Source organism: Lepisma saccharinum, chromosome 28 (genome assembly GCF_977018435.1).
Source record: "Lepisma saccharinum chromosome 28, izLepSacc3.1, whole genome shotgun sequence".
Classification (NCBI taxonomy): Eukaryota; Metazoa; Arthropoda; class Insecta; order Zygentoma; family Lepismatidae; genus Lepisma; species Lepisma saccharinum.
This window is the reverse complement of record NC_139256.1, coordinates 37210491-37236670: the sequence shown is the minus strand read 5'-3', so window position 1 is coordinate 37236670 and position 26180 is coordinate 37210491. Positions and strand designations below refer to the sequence as shown.

General features: G+C 38.7%; 1 protein-coding gene across 2 annotated transcripts in view; it reads right to left on the bottom strand.

Moving 5' to 3' along the window:
* The window catches only part of Tip60 (Histone acetyltransferase Tip60), a 54728-nt gene that overhangs the window by 18330 nt on the left and 10218 nt on the right, over positions 1-26180 (bottom strand). For both annotated transcript variants that reach the window (XM_083114158.1, XM_083114159.1), the window contains exons 4-7: positions 10942-11174; positions 9265-9411; positions 4051-4134; positions 1247-1571 (exon numbers count right to left, since the gene is read on the bottom strand). In XM_083114158.1, the coding sequence (XP_082970284.1) occupies positions 1247-1571; positions 4051-4134; positions 9265-9411; positions 10942-11174 (789 nt within the window). The remainder of the gene's footprint in view (positions 1-1246; positions 1572-4050; positions 4135-9264; positions 9412-10941; positions 11175-26180) is intronic.

Genomic DNA, 26180 nt, shown 5'->3' with positions numbered 1-26180 from the left:
GTCCTCCGAGAACCCATTGTGGAAAGATTCGAGCAACATGGTTGGTGCTGGGAAGGTTATAGTGTGGGCCGGGATCTGGGGAACACATATCATTGGCCCATTCTTTATTCATGACAATTTAAATGCAGAGGGCTACTTGCAATTCTTACAAGAACACATTTTTTCCCATCAGTTTTGACGGAGGATGGCAGCTTCCCCTCATATTTTCAGCAGGAAGGGGCATCACCTCATTATGGGAGACAGGTTCGTTACTATCTGGACCTCCAGTTCCCTGGTCGATGTGGGCCAGTGGAATGACCTCCCCGATCAGCAGATTTGACCCCACTCAATTTTTACCTGTGGGGTCATTTGAAGTCAATCATATCTGCCGAAAAGATTCAGGATGTGGGTCACTTGGAGCAACGGATACTGGATGCCTATGAACAAATCACACCTAAGATATTGCTCCGTGTCCACATAGCATGGGAGAACCGCCTCAACATGTGCATAACACAAGGAGGACAGAATATTGAACACACTGTGTAACTTTCATACGCCCATAATTTCTTATCATTGAAGTTTTCATAAATCTGACTTCACCATTGAATTCCTGGTGAAATTCTAGCCCAAAACCATACCCCACATGCCCCCCTTCACATTTAAAGAAATGAAGTTGGATCCCAGATGGCGGATGTTGTCATGACATGCACCAAAAAGTTTTCCCCTAGGCCTAACATATTACTACCATGAATATTTGCTGCAATCTACATGCCCTTCCTTTTTATAAGGGGTGGTCAGGAACTTTTGGCTCACCCTGTAAAGTGGAAAGCGTAGCTGATACCACTTTGAACTGATACAGATATTCTCACTGATACTAATGCTTGAACATCGTAATAGTTAAAATTTAGTTAAATATATTTCCTTTCTTTAAAATATTCAAATATCCATCATTTAATCACAAAATTTATTGTTTTACACAATACTGGCCCAAAATAAATGAAAATTTCATATTTTCCATAATTTGCATGACAAATAGACTCTGTGAAATTGTTATGTGGCACTTTGCATATTCAGAAAACTATCAGGCAGCATATGTGGTGAAATTCCAACAAATTCCAATATACTGATGCCACTGGTATTCGCTCAACCCTTGTATAATGCGACATTTGCAATTTAAATCTTAATTCTGCTCCAAAACAAGATACTTACTAAATTCTGTTCTAAAATTAGATACTTACTAAATCCAGCTCTAAAACAAGATACTTACTAAATTCTATGAGTAACTTTCCATATCCTTTTCGTTGATAGGGAGGTAAAGTGAGAATACAGGCAACATTATAATCTTCTGTGGATTCCTTTTCTTTGGAGAAATACCCAACTATGTGAAAACCACGATTATCAAAGTCTGTCATCACATAAAAAAGAAACGGATCAGTATCATAGTACAGAGTTTTATGATCCAGAAAAAGTTTTGCTAGTAAACACAAATTTTGCGCATACACTTTGTTCTTGCGGCCGTCTATTTCGAAGAATGATATCGAAGCCTTCCTGTATATTTCATTTCCTGGAGGATGCCTGAGATTGCACTTTACCTAAATGACAAAGAACACATGACAATTTATTTAGAGGGAGTGTAACTTATTATTATTATAGGCTTTATTACTTTACAAATAAAAGCATTACAAAGTGAACAAGATAGAACTAGATAGTACTTTGTTGAAAGGGTTGATATTGCACTGTCCCAATCATGGGAAGTGTCAAATTTTTTTAGGGAGAAGGGGTGGGGGGGTGGGAGGTCAGGCTATTGAAGAAACTTGAATAGTAGAATTAATAATAATAATAATAATAATAATGGTTATGATTGTCGGTAACGTGTCTGACTACCATGCTCAAGGTCCCGGGTTCGATCCCCGGCCAGTCCAAATCCGGGAACTTTTCTAACGTTGAAAGCAGCCCCGGCGCCCACCCAGTGTCAAATGACATGGGTACCTGGGGGAAACCCTGGGGGGTAAAGGCAGTCAGGGGTGTGATGCTGATCACATCACTCCCACTCACGACCGGATCAAGAAAGTGTCTATACGCCTTCATGGCATGGTGCTAAGCACAGGGGAGCACTTTACCTTTTTTTATGATTGTTATTATACAAAAACAATGATTGCAAACTGATAAAATATATACAAATTTTATTCCACATTTATTATTATTATTACTATTATATCTTTGGGGGGACTCTTTTACGTGATTCACCAGATGAGTAAATATATAGCATAACTGCTGTTAATTTTTTCTTATATTTAGTGTGCTGAAATACATAGTTATTCTATTTTGTTACAACATTTATATACCTCGTTCAAGAAAAAGCTGAGTCAAATTAATGATGTGTGATCTCTGTGAAACTCTTAGTTTTCGAGAATTTCGAAAGTCTGGAACCATTTATTAATTGGGTTAATATGAAGATATAAGTTGGTTCCTGTAGTTTACACACATCTTCCCCCCCCCCTGCCCTCCCTTTTTACTTGGTTATTCCACTTGAATAGTAACCAACTGAAATTCATTTGTTGTTAACAATAAAAATAAGAAGTGTTTTTTTCTTGTAACTTGAAAAGAACGATGTAAATTTCCTGAGATGGGAGACGGGAAGAGTCAACTGACCTCACCTCCCGAGTCCCAAATCAATATTGCACATTTTGCAACAACGATTTGCTACAGATTAATAAGTACTCTATTATACTGACCAACATAGGAATATCAGTATAATTGTCAATAATTTTATTGATATCACATTTCTAGAAACAGACTGTAACATAGTCCAAAATTCTACAATCTTGTTACTTTTTATGAATAACTAGCACTCGTATTCTCAAACATCAACAGCCACAGCAACATACGAGGGTTATTTTTTAAGTAAGGTCCGTTTTGCAATAAAAACGAAGTAAATGTTTCAAAAAAACATTTATTTTCTGAATTTACATACACTTCTCTATTTTTCTACATAATTTCCTGGTTGTTTAAAGATTTATCGCAACAAACTACGAGTTTTTGGATACCCTTCTCATGGAACTCTGCCGCCTGTGATGATAGCCTGTTACTCACAGAAGCTGAGTTAATTGTTGTTCCTTGCGGCAAAAAGTCCACTAAGAAAACAACCTGTCTGTCCCAAAACATAGTTGCCATGATGCTGCTCAAAGAATGCCGGGAGCCTGCATGATTCCCACGCTCACGTGCAATTTCAAACCATATTCACAAACAAACCTTGCACCTAGCGACTACCACCTTTTCTGCCATCTGAAGACCTTCCTGGGCAGCAAACGTTTAGACACTGATGAGGAAGTGAAAACGACCATGAGTAACTGGCTATCATCACAGGCGGCAGAGTTCTATGAGGAGGGTATTCAAAAACTTGTAGTTCGTTACAACAAATGTTTAAACCGGCAAGGAAATTATGTAGAAAAATAGAGAAGTGTATGAAAAACATTTACTTACTTCGTTTTTATTGCAAAATGGACCTTATTTAAAAAATAACCCTCGTATATATTCCACCTGTCCCTATTCTGGGCAAGATCAATTCACTCCTAACCTGTAATTGTTTTATGTGTATCAGGATATTCAGTTGTTAGTTTATTGTTAGAGTAGATTAGGTTCAACATAATTGGAAAATGTATCCTGTGATGAACGTCCCGCACCGTGGCTCTGCAGTCTAAGGCGTAAGGCTTTGGGCTCCGGCTACGGGACACGTGCAGATACGAGTCTCCCGGGGGAAGTGTAAGAACTTTTCTCCTGAGATTTCGGCCTGTGTATGGGACCTGTGGCCATCCAGCATCGTCAGGAAATTGCGGAGCTACAATTGAGTAGTGTAACCTTGTCATAGAAAACCTACAACAAGGACTGGGGGTTCGCCAGGCTGACCACACAACACCCCATAACTGGTTGAATGATCTTCCACCAAAAAGGCGGGAGCGAGGTCGCAAGTCGGTAGGTAGGCCCTGACCCCTCACAGGCTGTTATTCTACAGATTATGTTTTGTTATGATTAAATGTTATCATCAATGGATAAATTTAAACTAATACTTACAAGATGTCTTTCCAGACATTTTCTACTTTTTCTATATTTTAAACAAAATTCACATATGTAGATGCAAGGTAGATGAACAAGTTCCTGTAAAAGAGAATGAGAATTCTGTTAGTCAATATCTACATACAAAAAACAGTTACCTTTAAATTACATTCACTACCATTTAAAATCTCTACTTAAATTACATTTATCTAGGCTTAGAGGTTAACATTTGAAATGTATGAATATCAGGAACATCTAAGGAATACATTGTTGTGATTTTCTCTTTTGTTGCAATAAAGATCACTTTACGTATACACATTTAAGAGTACCTTCACTGGGAATCAAACCTGGGATCCCTCAATTACAATGCTACAGCAGTAGTCAATGTGTATATTTCCTACTACTCTAACACCAACAGAGAATCAGACATTCCTTTTTTTTTTTAATTTTATACATTTAATGAATGTGTGCATTAAAATTGTTATATAAATATTGTTTTGCATTAGCAATTACTAATGTTGTTCTCCAAGGATTGTAAAGGGTGTTTGACAGGCTCTCGGCCAATGATTTTTGCTTATAAATATCAAACTATTGGTCATAATGTAATGAAATTTGCTACGGACATATCTTCGTGTATGAGAAGCATGGTGACGTCATTGGAGATGGTGCCACAGTCTCACTAGTCCTTGTGTGGGCATGCACATGCGCCAGGTAGATTCTGACGTTAAATGCCAATTGTATTTATGTGTGACGTCAGTCTGAGTTCTTTGCCCTGCTGTTGTGACGCAACTGATAGTGGTTCATGCTTGTTCGGGTTTAACTTCTGGCAGTTTTGGAAATCCTCGTTCATGCACATCCAACAAGGTTACAGTTGTTTCCAATTTCTTCACCAACATTGAATGAAAGACATTGCAGGGGGTCTTGGACCCGAAACTGTGCAATAAAATGTCGCTGGCATGCCTTTATGGACTCTGTTTTCCAGTACGTGCAAACGATACACACACGTTGTTCCACGGAGTACCGACTCATACTGTACTGTAATCACGAACCACTGATTGTAAGCACTGTGACGTTTTTCTTAGTTGCGTGATCGCATTTGAGCGATTGAACATATTATGCAACATAAAATCTGCACAACTTCGTTCCAGCTGTGAAACGCTGTTACGCTATGCGTCTGTTTATTTCGACGATGACGTAATTTGCCAGATGTTCCGATAGAGGGCAGTGTGGTGCTCTCTGCATCAGCTTAGCTGTTCTGAGAGAACGAAATCAGACTTGCCCGCAGACGGCCACAAGAAGCAACCTTTTGTATAAGCTCTCGACAGTATCGACTCGTCAATGGGGGGATATTTTCTGGGGGCAAGTTTTTGAACATTGAATTTTTGCTTACCAGTCTTATGTGACAAGACAAGTTGTAGAGTTAGAATCTTTACCACGGGGATTAAGGTTACGATCAAGTTGCGTGACTACGTGTTCGATTTACAGAATGAATGGAACTTTCCCACGAGGCATGTGCAATGTTAACATAGATCGTTTGTAAGGCAGAAACAGTCTTGGACAAACTGAGAGAGAATGGCCACCTTGGATTGGTCACGCATGCAGTGCATGGTGAAGCAGAGTCTACGAGTCAAGCAAAAGTAACCATAACGGAAGAGGTTACTCGTCCCCATTGGATAGCAGCCGCAACGGTCACATTGGAAGGTGATTTGGCCAGGTACCACTACAACGTCGAGACAAGCATGGTAACCGTAACGGAAGAGGTTACGAGGCAACCCAAGACAATTCCAATATGGTAAAGAGAAGAATAGGAGAGTCTCCCCATTGCAGAACCGAGACTCACCAAAGAGTGCTGCGAACAAGAATCAATGGAGCCGATGAAATGGGATTTGACTTCTAGTTAAGAACACAAGGTACGTAAAGTGAACTGTGATTGCAATTGTACTTATTCAGTGCGCGAGTCGTGTTAGTGTTATCGTTGGAACGATATGTTGAAATTAATTTCTTCAGTGAGTAAAACTGAATCCGCAACATGATAAAATTTGTATCTGGTGCACGAAAGAACCAAGTCCCTTCTAGTAGCACTTTTATTGGGCAGATTGAATACGTCAAAGTTGATAATATCCTTGTGTAAAGATTGTCGCGTGTTCTCAAATAAAAATAAGCCACCAACAATAAATTGTTATAGTAGAAATGAGGGAGCATCAAACTCAGTCATTTCATAATCAAAAGGATCTGTAAAGTAAAGAATGGTCAGAGTTCCAATTTGCGGTAGTTTAATGTTATTTTTTTGGATATCAGTTTTGGTATGAATTCGGACTTAAATGTCCTTGGACAGTACTTTAAATTATTGAGGCTGTAAGAACCTAGTTTTTTGTTGTAAATCATATACGATTAAAATTGCCATTGTTTTTTGACGCAGGTCACCTGAATATTTATTGACTGTGATATGAATGTTGTATTTGTTGGAATTGATCACGGGCAATCTTCGTTGCGGCGTCTGTTGATAATAAATGACCAAAAACTTTAAACTCATGTTATCTAAGTATACCAAAAAACCAAGCTGTTAATGTAGAATGAATTGGGTAGATAAACTTGAGGGGCTGTAATATTGTAGACAAGTAAACGGGGCTTATGAGTGTTAGGAACGCATCTTTGGGAAAGAAAGCTTGAATAAGTATTTTGAAGATTAAGTTTCCTTTTCTTAAATTGATCAGTATTGTTTACTGCAAGTTTCAAGTTTGTCCTGAACGTACGTGTTAGGTTTGTGGATCCCACCTATGAGACTGAAGTGAGACGAACAACGTTTCATTAACTTCACACTCATTATTTTGTACGTTGGTCGGCACGATATTAAATAAACAATTCCACTACTTCTGGGTCACCTTCCATTAAATAAGAATATTTGCATGGGCGCACCAATCACGTTACAGCACAAACTTTCAATCGAACCCGAACAAACACAAACCACTATCAAGTGCATCACAACAGCAGCGTCAAGAAGTCAGCGCCCGTACGATTTAACGGCAGAATCGTCCAGATGCATGTGTATGCCCACGCAAGGACTGGAGGGACTGTGGCGCCATTTCCTATGAAGTCACCATGCTTCTCATACACCAAGGTGTGTCTGTAGCAAATTTCATTACAATATGACCAATAGTTTGATTTCTATAAGCAAAAATCAGGGGCCGAGAGTGAGTGGAACACAGTTAGACACAACATCCTGTATAACCACAGTTATACACAACACCAATACCACACAAAGAACATATGTGTACATGATTTTTTATTTTTCTTCAGTCTTTGTTGCAATTATTAATTCATCCACAAAAAAAGTTTCAATTGAACTTATACTTCTAGGAAGGGTAAGAAAAAAGTTACACTGAAATTTCTGGAAAGTACAAAATGGATTATGGTACAACTTGCTAAATGTGCATTACTCCAAAATCCATAAACAAACACTTAAAGAGTCACTGAACTTATGAAAATTGCAATGCATTTCTGTTGTTCATGCACAGATCTTGGATACTTCTTCTTTTTTGTTTCTTCGATATATATATTATGTTTATTTCTGTTGAAAGTCCATTTCTAGTCCGATTTGAGGAAAATAGCCTGAAAAACCCACTGGGACTTATACTACATCAATTATTTTTAGTATCATAAGTTCTGCTAAACCTCACAAGCATTTAAAGCAATAATGTACATTTTCTGAATAAAGAAAAATAAAAACACTTTTTGAGTGGCTCTCATTGGATGATTCAAGGTCACCTGTTTCTATGTGGAGCGTTGGTGGTGCTGGCTACAAGCTGGCCAGGGTGATGTGTCACAGATGTTTTATTAACATGCCACAAGAGGGTGGTAAAGGAAAAGGACAAATCTTGGGAGTCTTACAGGTTGATTCTGTTGAGGTAAAAGGAATGAAATAATGAACAAAAGTTGAAGAAGTAATTTTATAACCGTAATTCTGTGGGCCAGCACTGCTGGTCTTGCTGTACTGGAGTGCATGCGGATGATGAATAGTTTAAATCAATCCAAGCAAATGCACACACAAATACTACTACATTTTTCATTTTTCAGGAGACCAGGAATTTTTTTTGTTCCAATGGGACCATGAGAACTGAATGAATAGAGCAGGAAATTATAAAATCCCGGAATATAAAATTGGGGTTAGACAGTACTAATCTGGGCTTTCCATGTAAGCCCTCCTCTGAACCTGAAAGTACTTTGTAATTAAAAAACAAAAGTGATACTTCATGCCATGTGTGATGGATATCATGAAAACAACCAAGACAAAGTCACAACACACACTTTTGTTTTGTTGCTGGTTCAAATATTCCTAACTATTGGGCGAATCTTGATTCTTCTTCATGGACAGGAGATTGAATACGACATGTGGTGGAATGGTCAGCCATTTCCTGCAGAGCTGACCGATTGTGGGATTGAGTTTTTATGTCTTTAAAATACGTAAGTAATTCTAAACCATGCTTTAACTTTTTACCATGTCTTGTACTTAATTTCTTATCCGTGGAGAAGGATAGAGGATGATCCAACAATTTGCACTGAAAACAACACAAAGGTGCATGTTGCAACTTCTTTAATTTTAACTTTTAATTGTTGTTTCATAGCATATTGCAACTGTAAAAAATATGAAGAAATTAATGAAAACTAGGGTAAGTTGCAGTCATGTATCAGAAAACATTTTTCAAATTTATTCACTGATAACTGCTAATACTTTCCAGAAACTGTAATCTTGTGTGGTCTGCAATAATGACACATGACACCTTTGCTGAATCTAATTATATCATTATACAAAATGTTTAATTTTATTTGTTTTTGCGGCAACATTGAGTGAAAAAATGAATTTCATAATTAAATGATTATAATTTTAATCTCTCTTATGTAATTGTGTGAATATTTTAATGTAAAAATTTGGTAGATTCATACATGTATTGGAATTGGTAAGAATACCTGCTTCATTATTGTTATCAGCTCAGACCATCCTAACTATTTCAAGAAATCAAATCAGTTATGAACATAATCTATCCTTTTGGAGTAAATTTGACAGACTAAACTTCGTATGTAATATTTTAAGTTGCTCTAAACACATTCTTTAATTTGCATAAAATTTAACATAAAGCGAAGTAAAATAAAGCAAATCAATCAATCAAATTACTCACATAATCAGATCTGTACTATCTAGCAATGTCACACATAAAATGTTTCAAGGGAGCATACCTGAGGATAAGGTGAGAAGTACCATGGCCTAATACGATGCCTTCCTAGCTCTATCATTTCTACATTTTTCATCCGTGTCACAACATCGTCATGATGTGCAACAAGACTACCAGTTAACCGAGGGCCAGGTGAAGAATCTTGGGAATCCTATGAGAAATGAGAGTTTGGAAACAATTGTTAACACTTCTCAACAACGTGATATTACATATAACAAAATTGGAAAATTAGTGTTAAAGAAGGAAAAAAACTAGAGTTGATGCTTCATTTCAAGGGTGATATATACAGGGGTCCTCCTCCATGGCCATGCGGTCTAAGGTGCTGTACTTTGGACTCCGATTGCAGGACAGCATGGGTTCAGTCTCTGGGTCTTTGGCCTGTGTATGGAACCGGTGGCCCCCACCATTGTGAGGAAATTGGGAATCTATGAGTGAGTACAGTAACCAGGTCACAGATATCTCCTATAACGGCTGGGGGTTCGATGTGCTCACCACACGTCACCCCATTACTGGTTGAAGACTGGCAGTCGGGAGATAAGCCAAAGCCTTCCGGGGTGTAGTGCCATGGGTTATTATATAATGCAGGGTGAGGCATTTAACATTTCCCATTTTCAAAATAACATAACTGATTTATTGTATAAAGAAATTACATGAAACAAACAATGTTAGGCACCTTATAGTCTTGGATTTAAAGTTCAGACCTTATTTTTTAAACATTACGAATTGCATTTGTTAGACTGCTGAGATGAGGGAGGGTACAAGGGTGCGGCATTTCCAGTTAAGCAGAACTTTTGATGTTGGGCTGATTCAAATTCATGCAAAATCTTCAAGTGGCCACTACACAGTCCTAAGCTCATAGTCTGGTGTGCCAATGCAGTGGAGGGAATTATCGGCCCCTACTTTTTTGAGGACGATATTGGTGCTGTAGTGACTGTCAACTCCAAACGTTACATCAGGCTAACAACCTTCTTCCCGCCTGAGGTGGCATGTCATAACTGAAACATGGAGACCCTGTGGTTTCAACAGGAGGGAGCCACATCACCATCACATACAGCACATCTTTCGACGAACACTTTCCCCAGGCAACTTCTCTTCACGTTCAGTGACATTCAGTGGTCCTCTGTATTCCCGACATCACTGCACCGCACTTCATTTGGGGAGGGGGGGGGTACCTGAAGCCTAGGTCTATGTTCATACCCTCCCTGATCTCAACAGCCTCTAAAATGTGATTCATGAGGAAATTGCTGATGTTACACATTGTTCATTTCCTGTAATTTCTTTGTACAATAAATCAGTTAAGGTATTTTGAAAATGAGAAATGTTAAATGCAATACCCTGTATATAATGCTAAGATGGTTAGCAAGAAGACTTATCATGTGAACAATATTCACAAAATGGTGAATATATCAGCTTCAGCATTAATTTTCATTTGAAAATGAATGAAAAATATTGGATGATATGCCTATACAGCACTACAGCATAAAAATGTTAAGTTTAGCAATCAACAAGTAACTTTTTAAGAAACTGAATTTGAGCAGGTACCCTTTAAGAAAATTGAAAGGGTACCATTTTCATTTTTAACAAACTTTTACAAGCTATGGAAACTTCTACACTAATGATTAAAAGTAATTATTCCATACCAGAAATCAGAAAAAAATTACACTGCTTTCTGATATCTCACCTCATTTTCTAATGGCGGCCCTTTCCTTTTGCGTGCTATCCTCTTCTGCAAGGCAGCAGCTAAAACAGCGCTTCCATTCACAAGTTCCTGCGCAACTGGAGATGAGGGACGAGAGGTGTTCGTCACCTTCTTAGGTGTGCTCACTCCTGTCCCAGGGCCTTCTCGCCTTGGGAATTGTACTTTACGAGTGTCTAATCGATCATCTGTCACCCACTCGTCCAAACGTTTGTTGACTAAACAAAATAAGAAAACAATGAGAATAAGAATTTCTCCTCCTTCTAGAAGAAGAAATAAACACACGTAAATAATTCTAACATTTGTCAGGAGATCAATGAGAGAAATATATAATGCAGGAAAATATACAATCCAGAAAAGCAAAACTTGCGTTCCACTGTACACGGGTGATTCAAAAAATCTCTTGACATTTTCCTTATATTGCAAATGAATGGTTTTCAGGATGGGATAAAAGATACTGTAGTTTTACAAGCAAGATGGTGCACCACCCCATTTCGCCAGAATTGTTTGGGACTACCACACTGATACCTTCCGATAGGTGGATAGGCCGTAACTTACAAACAGTGACGTGCACTGAGGAGTAGCTAGTCTAGCAGAGATAGATCAATCAATCTCAAATCCCTAATTATTTTCTAATCAGAATATAAAAATTATATAAAGATTTCTGCCTCTACCTCCCTTGCACCCTCGCTCCCGCTCCAATTGTTGAAAGCCCGTGCTTTCAGGTCCTCCAGTCTATCTTCTATAGGACATACAGGGGATTGGATTCCGTTCGCTTCCTTTGTAAATCCTCTAAAGAACTAAGGGGAAATTTTTCTGCAGTACTTATGTTCTCTGTATTTACACTACTTTTTACAAGTTCTACAATACAATACAATACAATACAATATGGCTACAAACAAGAAGAAATGAAATTCCCTGACTTTTCCAGGTTTTCCAGCACAAAATTTACAATTTTCCCTAACTAACTAACTCCCTAGCCTTCTTAAACCCGAAGGTTCATGGCTGCAGCAACACAGGCCTTCCATCTGTCCCTATCTTGAGCAAGTTCTATATACTCTTTTCCATCCCTACCGATTTCCTTTAGGTCCATCTCAACGTTGTCCCTCCATCTTCTTCTTGGCCTTCCTACAGGTCTCTTACCATCAGGTTTCCCAACAAGAACCCTGTAAACTCCTCTTTCCTCTCCCATTCGTGCCACATGGGCTGCCCACCTAAGTCTCCTTGATTTAATTATTCTAATATATCTGGACATGAATACAAATTATGTAGTTCTAAATTATGTAACCTTCTCCACTCACCTGTCTCCTCATCCCTTTTAGGTCCAAAGATTTTCCTAAGGATCCTATTTTTAAATACTCTCAATTTATGTTCCTCTTTCAATGTAAGGGGCCAAGTTTTACACCCATATAATACTACAGGCAAAATTACAATTTTCCCTGATAAACTAAACTGAATTGATGTTTTTGCAAATGGAAAAATAAACTCATACAGATCCAGGTATGGATTTGTTAAGTAATATTCTATTCTATGAAATTGACTTAATTTCTCAATTCTCTATGATTTGAATTCAAACAGCAAAATAGTGAATTTGGAAAATTATTACAATTCACAAGCTAGGGAAGGATTACGGAATTTTATCATACGTAGTAAGTTTAAAATAAAATACTTGATTATTTTTAAAGTTACAACTAAATGAGATAAGAGTGAATAGTGAATGATTAAGAAATACAATTTGTAATTTATCAGTCTCCTTATACATTCTCGGTATTATATGTTGATATTTCCACTGAGGTTTGGAACCCTCTGCTTGCAAGAACCATGAGTGCGGACTCATTTTTCAATGCATAAAGCTACTTCTCTCTTCTCTGTAAAGCAAACAACTTAACTCTTGCATATAAGTGAAACAATTGAATTGTACAAAATAAAGTGTCATATTTCCTTACATTATCAATGGGATTTCTGCTTCAGTACAGTATATCCAAGTGAAGTACTGTGAAACTGACAGCATACAGTTATACCATTATTGCTGACAAAAAGGGTAGGTAGGTATTAGAAATTTAACGCAAGGAATTTATAGAATTGCATTTTATAGGTACCTGATTTAGCTAACTACACATTAAAACAGGAACACACTTTTAATAAAAGCTTCTGAAAGTTCATATATGAGGGGCATCCTCAAAAAATTCCAATAGTGCCTACACGCAGCACTAGTGGTCGGAGAGCGACACACACACATGCAGGCAGGAAGGAGTGGCATGTATCTGTAATCTGGTACAGTTGCAATGCAGCCGTTTTAGGACAGTTCTAGGTTAAAGATTGCAGCTCTCAACAGTCTCCCAACGACTGCGATGTACCCTACGTGTAGTAATTAGATTTTTGCATGCTCAGAATTTGGCACAGAGCCACAAGCAACCGTGTGAGATGTGCAGACCGGACGTCATGAGTGATAGTATGGTCAGACGATGGTGCAGACAATTCACGTAAGGCCAATCGAATGTGCACAACCCCATACAGCTGAGTACACGCGGGCCCTTTGCATCACTTCAGGTGAGAGATCTTGGACCACTCCCTGTACAGCCCTGGCCTTGCATGTACTGACTTTCATCTCTTTGTTTAACTGAAGAGGTTTCTGGCAGGACAAGGATTTGACAGCTACGCTGCGGTAGAGATAGTTCCAGTCTTTGCTGTCAGACACATATGCAACGGGCATACAAAATTTAGTGCTATGCTACGACAAATGCCAGAACAACGGTGGTGATTATGCCGAAAATTAAGATAGGACTCACTGTTACTAATGCAATAAATTACTACTGACATTCTTGTTTTACTCATGCCTAAGCTGTAGGAACCTTGATTTTTTTTTCCTAATTGGTGTATTTTTTATTTTTTTATTTTTTACTATTTGGTGTTATTTTTCCCAAAATTCACATTTTCATTTTGGCGCATTTTCTGGCAAATATCTGAAATTATACCTTCAGGTGTTTTTAAACTACTGTTTCAAATTGTAAGTCACATGGCCGACGCCTCTTCGTGAGAGTTTGATATCTTGAAAGTTATTTTCCATACCCCCTTTTTAATTTTAAGGTAAGGTTTTTAGATAATGGAATTTTCCCCATACATACTGAAGGGTGCATAATGACCATAAGTGGCGACGCACCCAAAATTTTTTTAGATAAATCGATCTCATGTGACAGATACCGATATATTATGGCACCAAAAATAGGCATTATCTTTTTTTGACTTGTTAGTGTTACGTTTCCCAAAATTCGCGTTTTTGTTTTAGAACATTTATGTGGCAAATATACCATTAATACTTCATTGTGCTTTTAAACTATTATTTTAAATTGTAGGTCACATGGTCTACGTATTTTCGTGACAGTTTGATATGTTGGAACAGATTTTTGAGAAAGTAAAAGTAAAGTGCTCACCTGCACTTTGCCATGAAGGTGTGTAGGGGTGTGGACTTAGGGCCCCATACTTTCTTGATCACGGCTGAAGGTGGGAGTGATGTGATCAGCACCACACTCCTGGTTACCTTTATCCCTCAAAGTTTCCTCCAGGTACCCGCTTGATATGATGCTGGGTGGGCACCAGAGTAGTTTGAATAAGTGGAAAAGATCCCAGTTCTCTCGCAAGGTAGTCAGATGCCTTAACGACTGAGGCATCCATTATTTCTCACTCGACAAATGCCGATGGTGCACATTTAGCTTGGTAATTCAAAACACATCTCGCGCGACAAATAGTGAAGATGTGGCTCCCGTGTGACGATCGATGCGCAATCGATCTCCTGTTAGAACCCTGCCACTTTGCTCTGTGATGCAAATGGTTCTGATAGAAGTTGAAAAAATCGTGGGAAATACATGATGTAATGTGGCTGTCAGAAGTATTCCATGTAGCATTATAGTTTACTCTTGAATAAAATGTTGGTAAACTTGCACGTTCTATGTACAAAAACATGGCCTAGAAAAGACTAGAATGTTGGATTTCATGAATTTTTTTTGTTGTTTTAGGACATTTTTTTTAAAAAAAAATCACTAAAAACACCAACAATTCACATTTTATGCCAAATTTGCATTATTTCGATATTTCGAACAGGCGAAAAATGTGTCCACACCAGTGGTGCCTCGTGGAATCTTTGGGGTGTAGGAAGTTATGGTAAACAGACCGAGGACAGTGAGATGTATCGCCTGTACCTTGGATTAGCCATTGGATTTGTAATGTTAGTTGCAGGCCCTCCCTGCCTGTCATGTGTGGATTAAGAACAGCTTTGCCAATACCAACCTCCTGATAAGAAAAGGTGCTGTTTCAACTCATAAATTACGCTAAATGTGATAAAATTTTGCTAGGGTTTATTATTATTATTATTACTATTATACAACTATTATTAATTTATTATCATAATTTTCTGATGACTGTAGTAGTTTTAAGTTCAATTTTATTTTGCTATTTTGGAGTTGTGAACGGCATTATTGATTATAAGCAACATTAGGAATTTCGACCATTCCAAAAATAAAAATAATAAAAAAATGGGTTTAGAATAGCGCTTGAAAAAAGTTGAAGAAAATTTCATTACTGATAACGGCATCACTTTGTTTTATTTGTGATCAACTTTCTACCGATTTCCTTTTATGAAATGTTCCTCCCTTGTTAAATCGGGGAGGATAAAGAAAAGAGGATGGATCAGGACCCGTAAAGCTTGTCCCTTGGTCGGCATACTGCCTTTTGTTTGAAACAAGTCTACTAGAGAAGTACAAACAAGATCTGGAGGTTTTCTTAAAAATAAATATTTCCTCAAAATATCTTCATTAGAATTCAATTTCTCTGTTTCCCAAGGATGCCCATATTTGAGATGATGCTGGATTTTCCATTATGTCAAACACAGAGTGCTAGGTGCGAACGAAATTCAAATTTTGCTAGGTTTGGAACCTTTATGCTAGAGTTAGAATCACTGCTGAGGAACCCACGGGACCTTCCTCGTGGACCTTATAACTGGGCAACCCCCCACGTACCCCAGCCCTCCCTTTTACTGCCCCTCACCCATCTGCCTGTAGGATGACGAGAAATCCTCTGCGGCAGACAAAGACTTGTCGTCCTTTGGGCAACAGATCTGGAACGAGCGGGTGATAGCTAGCACATTGACTCTTGACAGTCGAGTAGCGAACCTTGATTGCGCTCAAAATTTTATAACGCTCATTAAACTCCTAAAATGTAGAAAACTGGAAAGAAGTATAAATGAAACTGTAGGAAGTTCCTCACTTCCTACATGGAGGAATCGCCACTGGTCAAGACTTCACTGCACATTCATAAACAAAACTTCGCAGCAATTACCATTTTTTACGGTTTTCGCGTTTGCAAAAAATCAATGTCCCTACTAATTGGACATATAAATCTGTAGATGGAAAGTGAAAATTTAGCAGGGCCGGCATAGAAAAGTCAATTCTTGAAGAAAGTGATTTTCTTTTATGATTGAATGATTCGAGTAAATATGATATTAAAATATTTATGTATTTATTATTAGTATGTTATTTCATAATATTGGAAATTTACTTCACTCAGTGAGAGATTAATGACCATCTCTCACGAGTTAAAACAGACGGGACAGTGTGTGGCATTAAATTCATTGCAATACTAGTGTTGCAGTAAATTTGAGTTTGGGAGCATGCACGTGTCAATTTTTATAATGTTCACCAATGCAGATTTATGTTTCACGTCTTCGTGATAGTATTCAATATACATCCTGTTTGGTTGGATTCTTCTTGATATCTAAGAATAGTGCAATGTCATTGTAAACATATGTTAACTTGTGCGAAACCAGTAATACGTCAGGATGATGAAAGAAAACCTTCGTAAGTACTGCTACATTAAATAAAGTGAAGTGACCAAGAAGAGAAATAAAATTCCAGTCGCATATTTGCAGTCTAAAGCTCTTCTTGTTTATGCATGTGATTTTTGTTGGATGTTGCAATCCCAAGACATCCAACAAAAAGCAATTCCATAAGAGTGCCATACATGCAATTTCTGTCGCATGTTGTAGTGAGATACTTTGTCGGGTGGCGATATTCGACAAAAATCATATGTATCAATGGAGCATATTTGTTTCCATGTTCCCTCAGTTTGACCAACAAAATGCTTTACTACAACGTCCAACAACTATCGGACGGCACCTCCCGCTCCCATCCCCTCCACCTGTTGACAGTTCTGTCCCCTTACTACTCCCATACGGACAAGAAAAAATGATATTTCAATGCATTTTCCACGTAATATTTAGAGGCTTAACACATTTTTCTGCCCCTCCGGAAATTTCTCTCTCTTCCTGTCACCACTGGTTTCTGGCACCATGGTTGTGTTGTGCATAAAAGGGGCCTAAAAGTTGAAGCCGAAACTTCGCAACAAGATTTTCTGTTCCCGTGCAGAGTTCCATAACTATATTAAAAAAAATAAAAAAATCTATCAAGACAAAATTCCCTGACTTTTCCCGGTTTTCCAGGTCTGTCGCCACCCTGATGTACAGGGTGGCTCAATAAGTAACTTAACACCCTCAGTACAAGGCCACTGCGGCATGGAATTTGAAATTGGCGATGACCAATCGTTATCTGGCCAAGGGGGAACCACATTGACGCCACCCACACGGTCGGCGGCCATCTTGATGTCCGCCATCTTGAATTCAACTTCAGAATTTTAAATGGGAAGGGGGCCGTGCGACATATCAAAATGGGCTAGAATTTCACGAGAAATGCAATGGTGAAGGTTTTTTCGATGTATCTTTAACCAGTAAAAAGTTATGACTGAATTCTTGTACCAATTTGCTCCTTTTCGAGGTGTTAGAAAAATGCCTTAAAATTTGTTTAGCGCTTCGGTAATGCATCGAGATCAAAGTGACGTCTATGGAGAGACGTTCGCATGCCATTGCACATTATTTTAATCGGATACATCCATGAAGAGCTGTGCATTATGAATGGTTGTTGCGAACAATTTACAGTGTGACGCTTCCATTGAATTAAAAGTCCTTCACAGTGACAAGGCTAATGTTTATGTTCAGAAGGAAGTTCATAAACATAATATGTGACCCTTGTCATATGATAACTAACTTTGGACAAAAACTGGTTCATAACGTTCCCATAAGTGTTCTGGTGTTCTTCCCTATTGAAAAACTCTGTAAAAAGTACCTTCTTCCATAAGCAAGGATGAAAAAAACTGTTTATTTAACAAATCCAAGTAGCCCTAAGCATTTAAGGTTCCGTTGATGGAAAATTGACTAACCAATCGTGTTCCACACAGCACGCCACACCATTAACTTACCAACACTAACCATTCAGCTTTGATCTGTCGAAAATGGGTTATCAGATAAAAATCATCGAATATTCTATTTATGATCTTCCTTATGAACATAAACATTAGCCTTGTCACTGTGAAGGACTTTTAATTCAATGGAAGCGTCACACTGTAAATTGTTCGCGACAACCATTCATAATGCACAGCTCTTCATGGATGTATCCGATTAAAATAATGTGCAATGGCATGCGAACGTCTCTCCATAGACGTCACTTTGATCTCGATGCATTACCGAAGCGCTAAACAAATTTTAAGGCATTTTTCTAACACCTCGAAAAGGAGCAAATTGGTACAAGAATTCAGTCATAACGTTTTACTGGTTAAAGATACATCGAAAAAACCTTCACCATTGCATTTCTCGTGAAATTCTAGCCCATTTTGATATGTCGCACGACCCCTTTCCCATTTAAAATTCTGAAGTTGAATTCAAGATGGCGGACATCAAGATGGCCGCCGACCATGTGGGTGGCGTCAATGTGGTTCCCCCTTGGCCTGATAACGATTGGTCATCACCATTTCTATGTTGCGCGCTGCAGTGGCCTTGTACTGGGTGTGTTAAGTGACTTATTGAGCCACCCTGTATGTATAATATGGAATGTACTTTTATTATTTATGCAATTGGAACGTCTTATGTGCCGACAAAAATTTTATGCTTTCTTTTTTTTTCAAATATGGAATATATAATGATTAAATAACATATATTTGCTCACGCTCTCTCTTGCTCTCGTTTTAGTAGTGTTTTATTTAAATATACTAATTTCTTGGCCTCCAATAAAAAAAAATGGATAAGTTAAACAATCATAAATATGGATGTACTTATTTGGACAAGAGAACGTGCATTCTAATTCTTGTTGTTGGTTTGGTTTATTTTACTTTGCTTTTCTGCCACATTTGGTTATCACGAAAATGAGGATGAGTGATGATATGATGAAACTGATGAAGGGACCTCACAAAGACCAATTCAGGCCAGAATTCGTGGTGAGCATGGCGTGCATTCTTGTTCCTATGTGTTTTACTCTGCCTGCAGTGAATAATGAAAAAAAAATACAAATGAAAAATGTATCCCAGAACTCAAAAAACCAAATGAATATCATTGAAGAAAGTAGAAAAAGGTATGTTTTGTTACCTGTTTATCCCCCATTGCTTTTTCTAGCTGTATAGATTTATACCTGCCGCAAAATTAGTTTGGTATTGACGCTTGGGAAGCACGTGGAGAAAGCGGGTCTACGTCACTGCGGGAAGGTGGGTTGCTGGCATGCGAGCCAATCAAAATCTTCCCAGTGCTTCACCCAAGCCTTGGTTACCTAGCAACAGAAAACGTTTATCTCGGTGTTGCCGCTTATCGGGCGATTCTTCCTGCGATCAGATTTCATGTTGTTGGGAGAGGACGTGTTTGTTTGTTGCGTTGATATTTTAACAGGTCCGTATGTTTAGTGTTTACTGACTTTAGAGTATTCTTTGTTGTATATAGCGTGTTATTTTTTTGTACATAATTTTCTGTGTTCTGCTTGAGTGTGTTGTGTGCTTGTGTGAAGAATGTCAAGCACAGGAGGCAATACTCGAGATGACAATGTACTAAAGAGGTCATGTACTAAAAGAAAAAGGAATTCTTCTCAAAGACCAAACGCGGGAGATGGTTTGTTCTGAGCGCAAATAATTTCTGCAAGAGAAAAACAATGGGGTCCAATCATTTCTGTAAATAAAGTTCTGGACAGGACTGCTGCTGCTGTCGACGTGTCTAAGAACACTATTGTTACCAGAGGGAAAGAAAAATATAATGTGGTAGAAATAAATAAATAAATCAATGCGACGCTTCAAAACTGGGAACACATGGAAAGAAGAGGAATATCAGTAAACGCGTTACAAGTTTAGATACATTTCAGCAAGACGGTTTTGGTCGCCATATTTACTCTTATTATAGAATGAAAGATCATCCCACTGTTGGGAAACTGTGCGTTTCGTTGAAAGATTCGGGATTTTTTTCAAGGAGGGGAAACATCTTTAAGGACAGTCATAAAATCTCTGATTTTCTCATACAAAAAAAAAACTTAATGGATGCAAAATAAAGTAAAGTATGGAGGCATATGGGGATAGGGCTCCACACATTCTCGACCTTGACCTAGGCCATATTATGGAGGTGATGAGGTGATGTGGTTCACCAACCGCCTTTACCCCATGTTTGCCCCAGGTACTCACTTGGGCTGAGTCGACCCCGGAGCCGCTCGGGATATTTGAAAAACTTCCACAAACCACCGCGGGTCTCCAGCATGAATGTCAGATGCCCCACCAACTGGACTTTGTGCAATTCAGTTGCAGTCTAATTGAAAGATGGGCAGACTTTAACTGCGACTTCGGAAAGAAATGGTTACTGCAAGTGTATATATTCAGTATTTTCAGAAAAGGTAACCTGTAAACAATGCCAGTTTCTTTAATTCGTTCATGTTGTAATGGAAATGAAGAGAGAAAACAATAGCACATTTCATCATTGTTGTTGTCATCGTTGTTATCCCATTTTCCTTGAAAAACAAAAACACATTTCTTCATTGTTGTACCTTTTCATAACACGTTTTCCTAGACACAGCGTCAGAGGCTGCACTGAGTACCGTACCGTACCGCATGATATTGCAACACCGTGACGCATGTTCCTTCAGCTCTCAATACCAAACTAATTTTGCGGCAGGTATAATCGCAATAAGTAGCTAAGAGCTTATGAAAGTCGTGAGGGACAATCATAAACAGAGAATTCTAGACTCCTGATTTCACAGGGCCCTAAAAGGAGGGGGGATTATGACCCATTGGGCACACCACTCATTGCTACCCCAAGTGTCGACGTCACCGCACGTCACTGATTACAAAGACTATAGGCAGCTCACTCTCGGACCTGATTCCCCTAGACCTTTTTGTCTGGGGTTTCTTTAAGTGTAGGGTATACCAAGTAAAGATGAATACCATAGAGCAACTGACACAGCGAATAGCTGCAGCAGAGATCACACCAGCTATAACTGCAGCAGATCACACCAGCTATGTTGGAGCATGTGTTCAGGTCTACGCAAGAGAGGCAGGTGCTATGCCTAGACTTAAAGGACCACCACATTGAAATGTACCGAGTGTGTCTTCTATTCCAGAGTACTTTTCAACAGTACTATCAATTTTGTCAACAAAATTCTTTTTGATTAAAATGTCAAGAGACTTTTGAATTACCCTGTATTTTTAAAAGTGTTAAGACAGTACTATCTCAACTAAGACAACTGGATAACTGACAAGAACATGCAGAGTTTGTTCCTGTGCTCTATCATAAGATGTCTCTGAGTAAGGAAGTAAAGCTTTCAGCTAGATAAAATAAAGATTAGGTTATTTTTATCTGCTTATGTGAAGTTTTTCAAAGCTTAAAATTTCTGTATGGATATGGATAGCTCACAAACCATCCTGTTCCTAGCTACGAAGGGGCTGGTCAAGAGGACAAAGGGATATTTCCAAAGCCTTCTAATAGGGAGCATATCCTTTAAATGGTAGAGTAGTATACCATTGTGTAGCCTGCTAACTGTGTCCTCTTCTTTGATACTACAACTGGAAAGCTCTCTATTTATGGCTTACAGATGGAGTGGCAATTGCTATGTAAATCGCTGACTGTATTGCATTGTAATGAAAAGTTTTCTAAACTTTAAACCAACTTAATAAAAAAAGTTGAGGGTTTACTATCAATTAAATTTCACTACATTGTTTTACATTGCTTTCCTACCTCCCCGATTAATTGAGACAATGAAGATGAATGATGAACTGCTGAAATGGTGATGGAATGAACACAATATATCAATATATAACCATTTCCTAACTGACTGGCTGGCCATAAGAAATTAGAAAAGCATAAGGTGTGGCAGAAGTCTGTGAGAAGGATTTTCGAGTTCATCTCTGATCTCCACTTCAACATGGACTACTTGAGTCAGCTTTCAGTTAAAAGAATGAACCTTCAGAAATAAATACAGCCATTTATACCGAAGTGACACAACAAGTTGCTTGTGTTGCTTCTCACTTGCATGTCACTCAAGCTGGGCTGTTTCCTCAATGGACCATATTACTGTCATGTCACACTGGAAGATTGAGTCCAGACACATGGATTTAGTCCATTCAAAAACATTGAATTTTCCATTGGAAGGGTTAGTTTAAAGAATTGTGACAGCCGTTACGAAGCAAAATTGTGAAGCATATCCTACATCAATGTAAAGATGAGATTTCGGAGAATACGTCTATATATAACACATACCTTACAGATGAGAATGTAAAGAACAAATGGAGTAGGAAATCAAGCAAAGCGAATGCTCCTAACTGCATCTGATTCGGAATTGAAGTCAATGGGCAGGCTGCTGCAGTCACATGAGGCTGCTGGTTTCCCATCATCCATAGCGGCAGCGTGACTGCACTTCGGTTTTTGACTGCTTGATTGAGTTGGTGTTTTAATTCCGCTTTATGCACAGTAAGGCTAATTGGGCCTAGACCTAGAGTTTAAAGTGGGATCCGAACCACTGTGTCTCTCTACCGGGTATCGAACCCGGGACCTGGTCTGTGTTTGGAACTGGAATATCTACAATTTCTTAAAATATGCATGGTTTTCTTACTCCAGTTATTCTTTATACTCTATAAGGTACACCCGCCACAAAAAGACTTTGGACCTTTTAACAGAAGCAAAAAAAAATACAGAAAATTCATGTGAAAAGCTATTATTAAACTATTAGATACAGCAAAAAATGCATACATTAGAACAGAGTCATGTTGCCTTTACTTTTGAGAACCATTTGGATGCGCTTGGGCATGGAATCACTAAGACTTCAGAAGTAATTTATGTCCATGTCAATGCACCACATTTTCTTCAGTTCTGTTTGGAGGGTCTGTAGGTTCTGAATCTTCTTCTTTCCCAGAAATTGCTTCATACGATGCCAACAATTTTCAATTGGGTTGAGATCGGGGCTATTCCCAGGCCACTCTAACATCTTTATCTGTTGTTCCTCAAGCCATTTCCTTAGCTTCTTAGTCGTGTGACAAGGAGTGTTGTCATGCATAAAAAGATCACACTCGTGGATCTGAAGCATATCCACTCAATGGTCCTTAAGAAAGTTGATATATTGGTCTGTGTTCATAGTCACGTTTTGCGGTAAGAAATATAAACCTGCCTACATTTTTTACCTGAAAAACACCCCCACACCATTACAGACTGGGAGTGCCTAACGGCCGGAAGCATATACTTTGGGTCGTATCGATCTGAAGATGATGGACGTCGAACCTTAGCAGCTCCCATTCGGAACAGTTGGAATGAGTTTTCATTGGAAAACATGACTTTACTCCACTGTGCTGGTGTCCAGTGTGCATATTTATTTGCAAAAATCAGGCCGGTCTTTCTTCATGCGGGCGGTGAGTAGTGGCTTCTTAGCAGCAGTACGACACGGCAAATCCAAGTCATTTTGTAAATGGTGCTGGATAGTGCGAACACTAACGTTTTCCAGCACACTCGGGTGCATTTCTTTAAATTCTGATGCTGTCAGTCGAAGGTTTTTCTATATTCTCTCATTAGGAGAGCATCTATAGATTTGGTTGTTTTTCTTTGCCTCCCACCACCAAATTTGTGCTTTGGAATGACAGTCGGAGGCAGTCCTCTGGCGGCTGCCAGTACCTTTATTATGGTCGATTTTGCATGACCTGTTTGTTTACATATCGTCTTTATTGGGACATTTTCACTTCGCCATGCAATAATGTTGGCTTTTTCAACACTACTACAGTACTTTCCCGGCATATCACAAATACACCTGTACAGTAGTCAAATATCCAACACAAAGTGCACCACACGAAAAAACAGCAATATATCACACACACTACAGGAGAAAGTCACCCTTCCTGTGTCAACTAACAATACGAAATGAAATGAACTTGCTTATCAGCAGTAATACTCTGTTGCCAGATACGTTCATGCAGAAACAATTCTGTGTTTGAAACAAAACAACACTACATACAAAGCTACAGAGTGATAGACTGCTTAGTACAGCAGATTTCACATGAGGTCCGAAGTCATTTTGCAGCAGGTGTATGTGTGATATATACAGAAATTCTCCGAAATCTCATCTTTACATTGATGTATGATATGTATCAGAATTTTGTTTCATAACTGCTGTCACAATATTAAAGCTAAACGTCCGATGGAAAATTCAATGCTTTTCAATAGAAAAACAAGTGACCACTTTCTTTGGACTCAAACGTGCTCTGTCATCTGCGGTGACATCACCACCAATATGGTCCATAGCGAGCATCGTAATGCCTCCATCTCTTTGACCTGCATGCACAGTGAAGGTTTCTTTTTAAGACTGGAGGGGCCTGTCACTTCTTACTTTGCTATGAAAACTGTCTTAGCACCCAAATGACACATGAATTCCTTGGGTGTCTTCCTTACCTCCCATGGGTCTTCCGAAAACTTACTGTACCAAGTTTCGATGCTGTTTGCAGATGAAGAGTCCTACTGCTGGGGGTGTAAAGTGTGACCTTCTGGTAAGGCACCAAAAAGTCAACCTCACTTTTCCATAGTACAACCGAGAAACTGCTTTTTGCAGGCAAACAAGGATCTGGTGTCCGGATACTCATCCATGGAGTAATTTTGTCCTTGTGTGTGCTGAGTGTGTATTTTAGGGGTGTGCGGGATCCTGAAAAGTCGGGATCGGGAAAATAAATTCCCATCCCGATCCTGGGATGACTTGCCAAGTTTTCAGGATCCCAAGCAGTCTGGAAATACCGAATGGTGATTTTAAAAAGTTGTTAATTCTCGATGCTTTCTGCATTGTAAGTGTCTGAAACTTATCAGAAATTGTTAGTTTTTATTCCAGAAATTTAAAAACAATCACTTAAGGTGAAAATGACGTGAAGATTTCGAGATATCCAGAGCTTCGGGAAATTGTGATTCTTTCCCATCCCGAATGCCGGGATTTAAAAAAATTCCCGTTCTGACCAAAAAAATTCTGTCCTGCACACCCTTGTGCCTGTACAACCTCAGTTTATAATAGGTAAGGAGATTTTAGTTTCAGAAACAGTATAGTTTTAGTTCTTGTTAGGTAATGCATGAATCTAAAAATTGAGTCCAGTTCTTAATAGACATTTTTTTATTTCCTGTCCTCAATTTTATTTTAGTTAAGGGGCTTATCCCTGTATTGCGTGATGGGCAAAAGTAGCCTATGTACTAATGTGCCCATAATAACAAAATCAATCGATCACTCCTGCTGTTGATACTACATTCTGAAGTTTCTTTGTGTTTGTTTAACATATTAAGTCTTGATAAACAACATTACACATTTTGTTTTGTGCTGCACTTTCAGATACCCAACTACCAGGTGTAGAAGTATGAAACTGGAATTTTCAAGAAGTAAACGGCTGGTGTTTGCAACTGAGAAACAATATTTTATTCAAAGTAAGCTCCATTGCAAGTTACACATTTCTCCCACCTTTCCGGCAGGTTATGAATGCCATGCCAAAAAAAAACGTTCTTATTTTGAAGCGAACCAGTCCGCGAGAAAAATTCGTACATCTTCATACGAATTGAAGCGCTGTTCTGCAAGAGCGTGTCCCAGTGAGGCAAATAGATGATAATCTGAAGGAACCAAGTCGGGAGAATACGCCGCATGCCCTAGTATCTCCCATTTGAATGCCTCGATCGTTTCCCGGACCCGTTTTGCTGTGTGTGGTGAGGCGTTGTCTTGGAGCAGGATGACCTTGTGTTGCCTTGATTCATATTTCGGCCGTTTGTCATATAATGCTCGATGTAAATTGATCATTTGCTGTTGGTAGCGATCTGCGTTAATGGTTTCACCGGGTTTTAGCAGCTCATAATAGATGACGCCCCGCTGATCCCACCAAACACA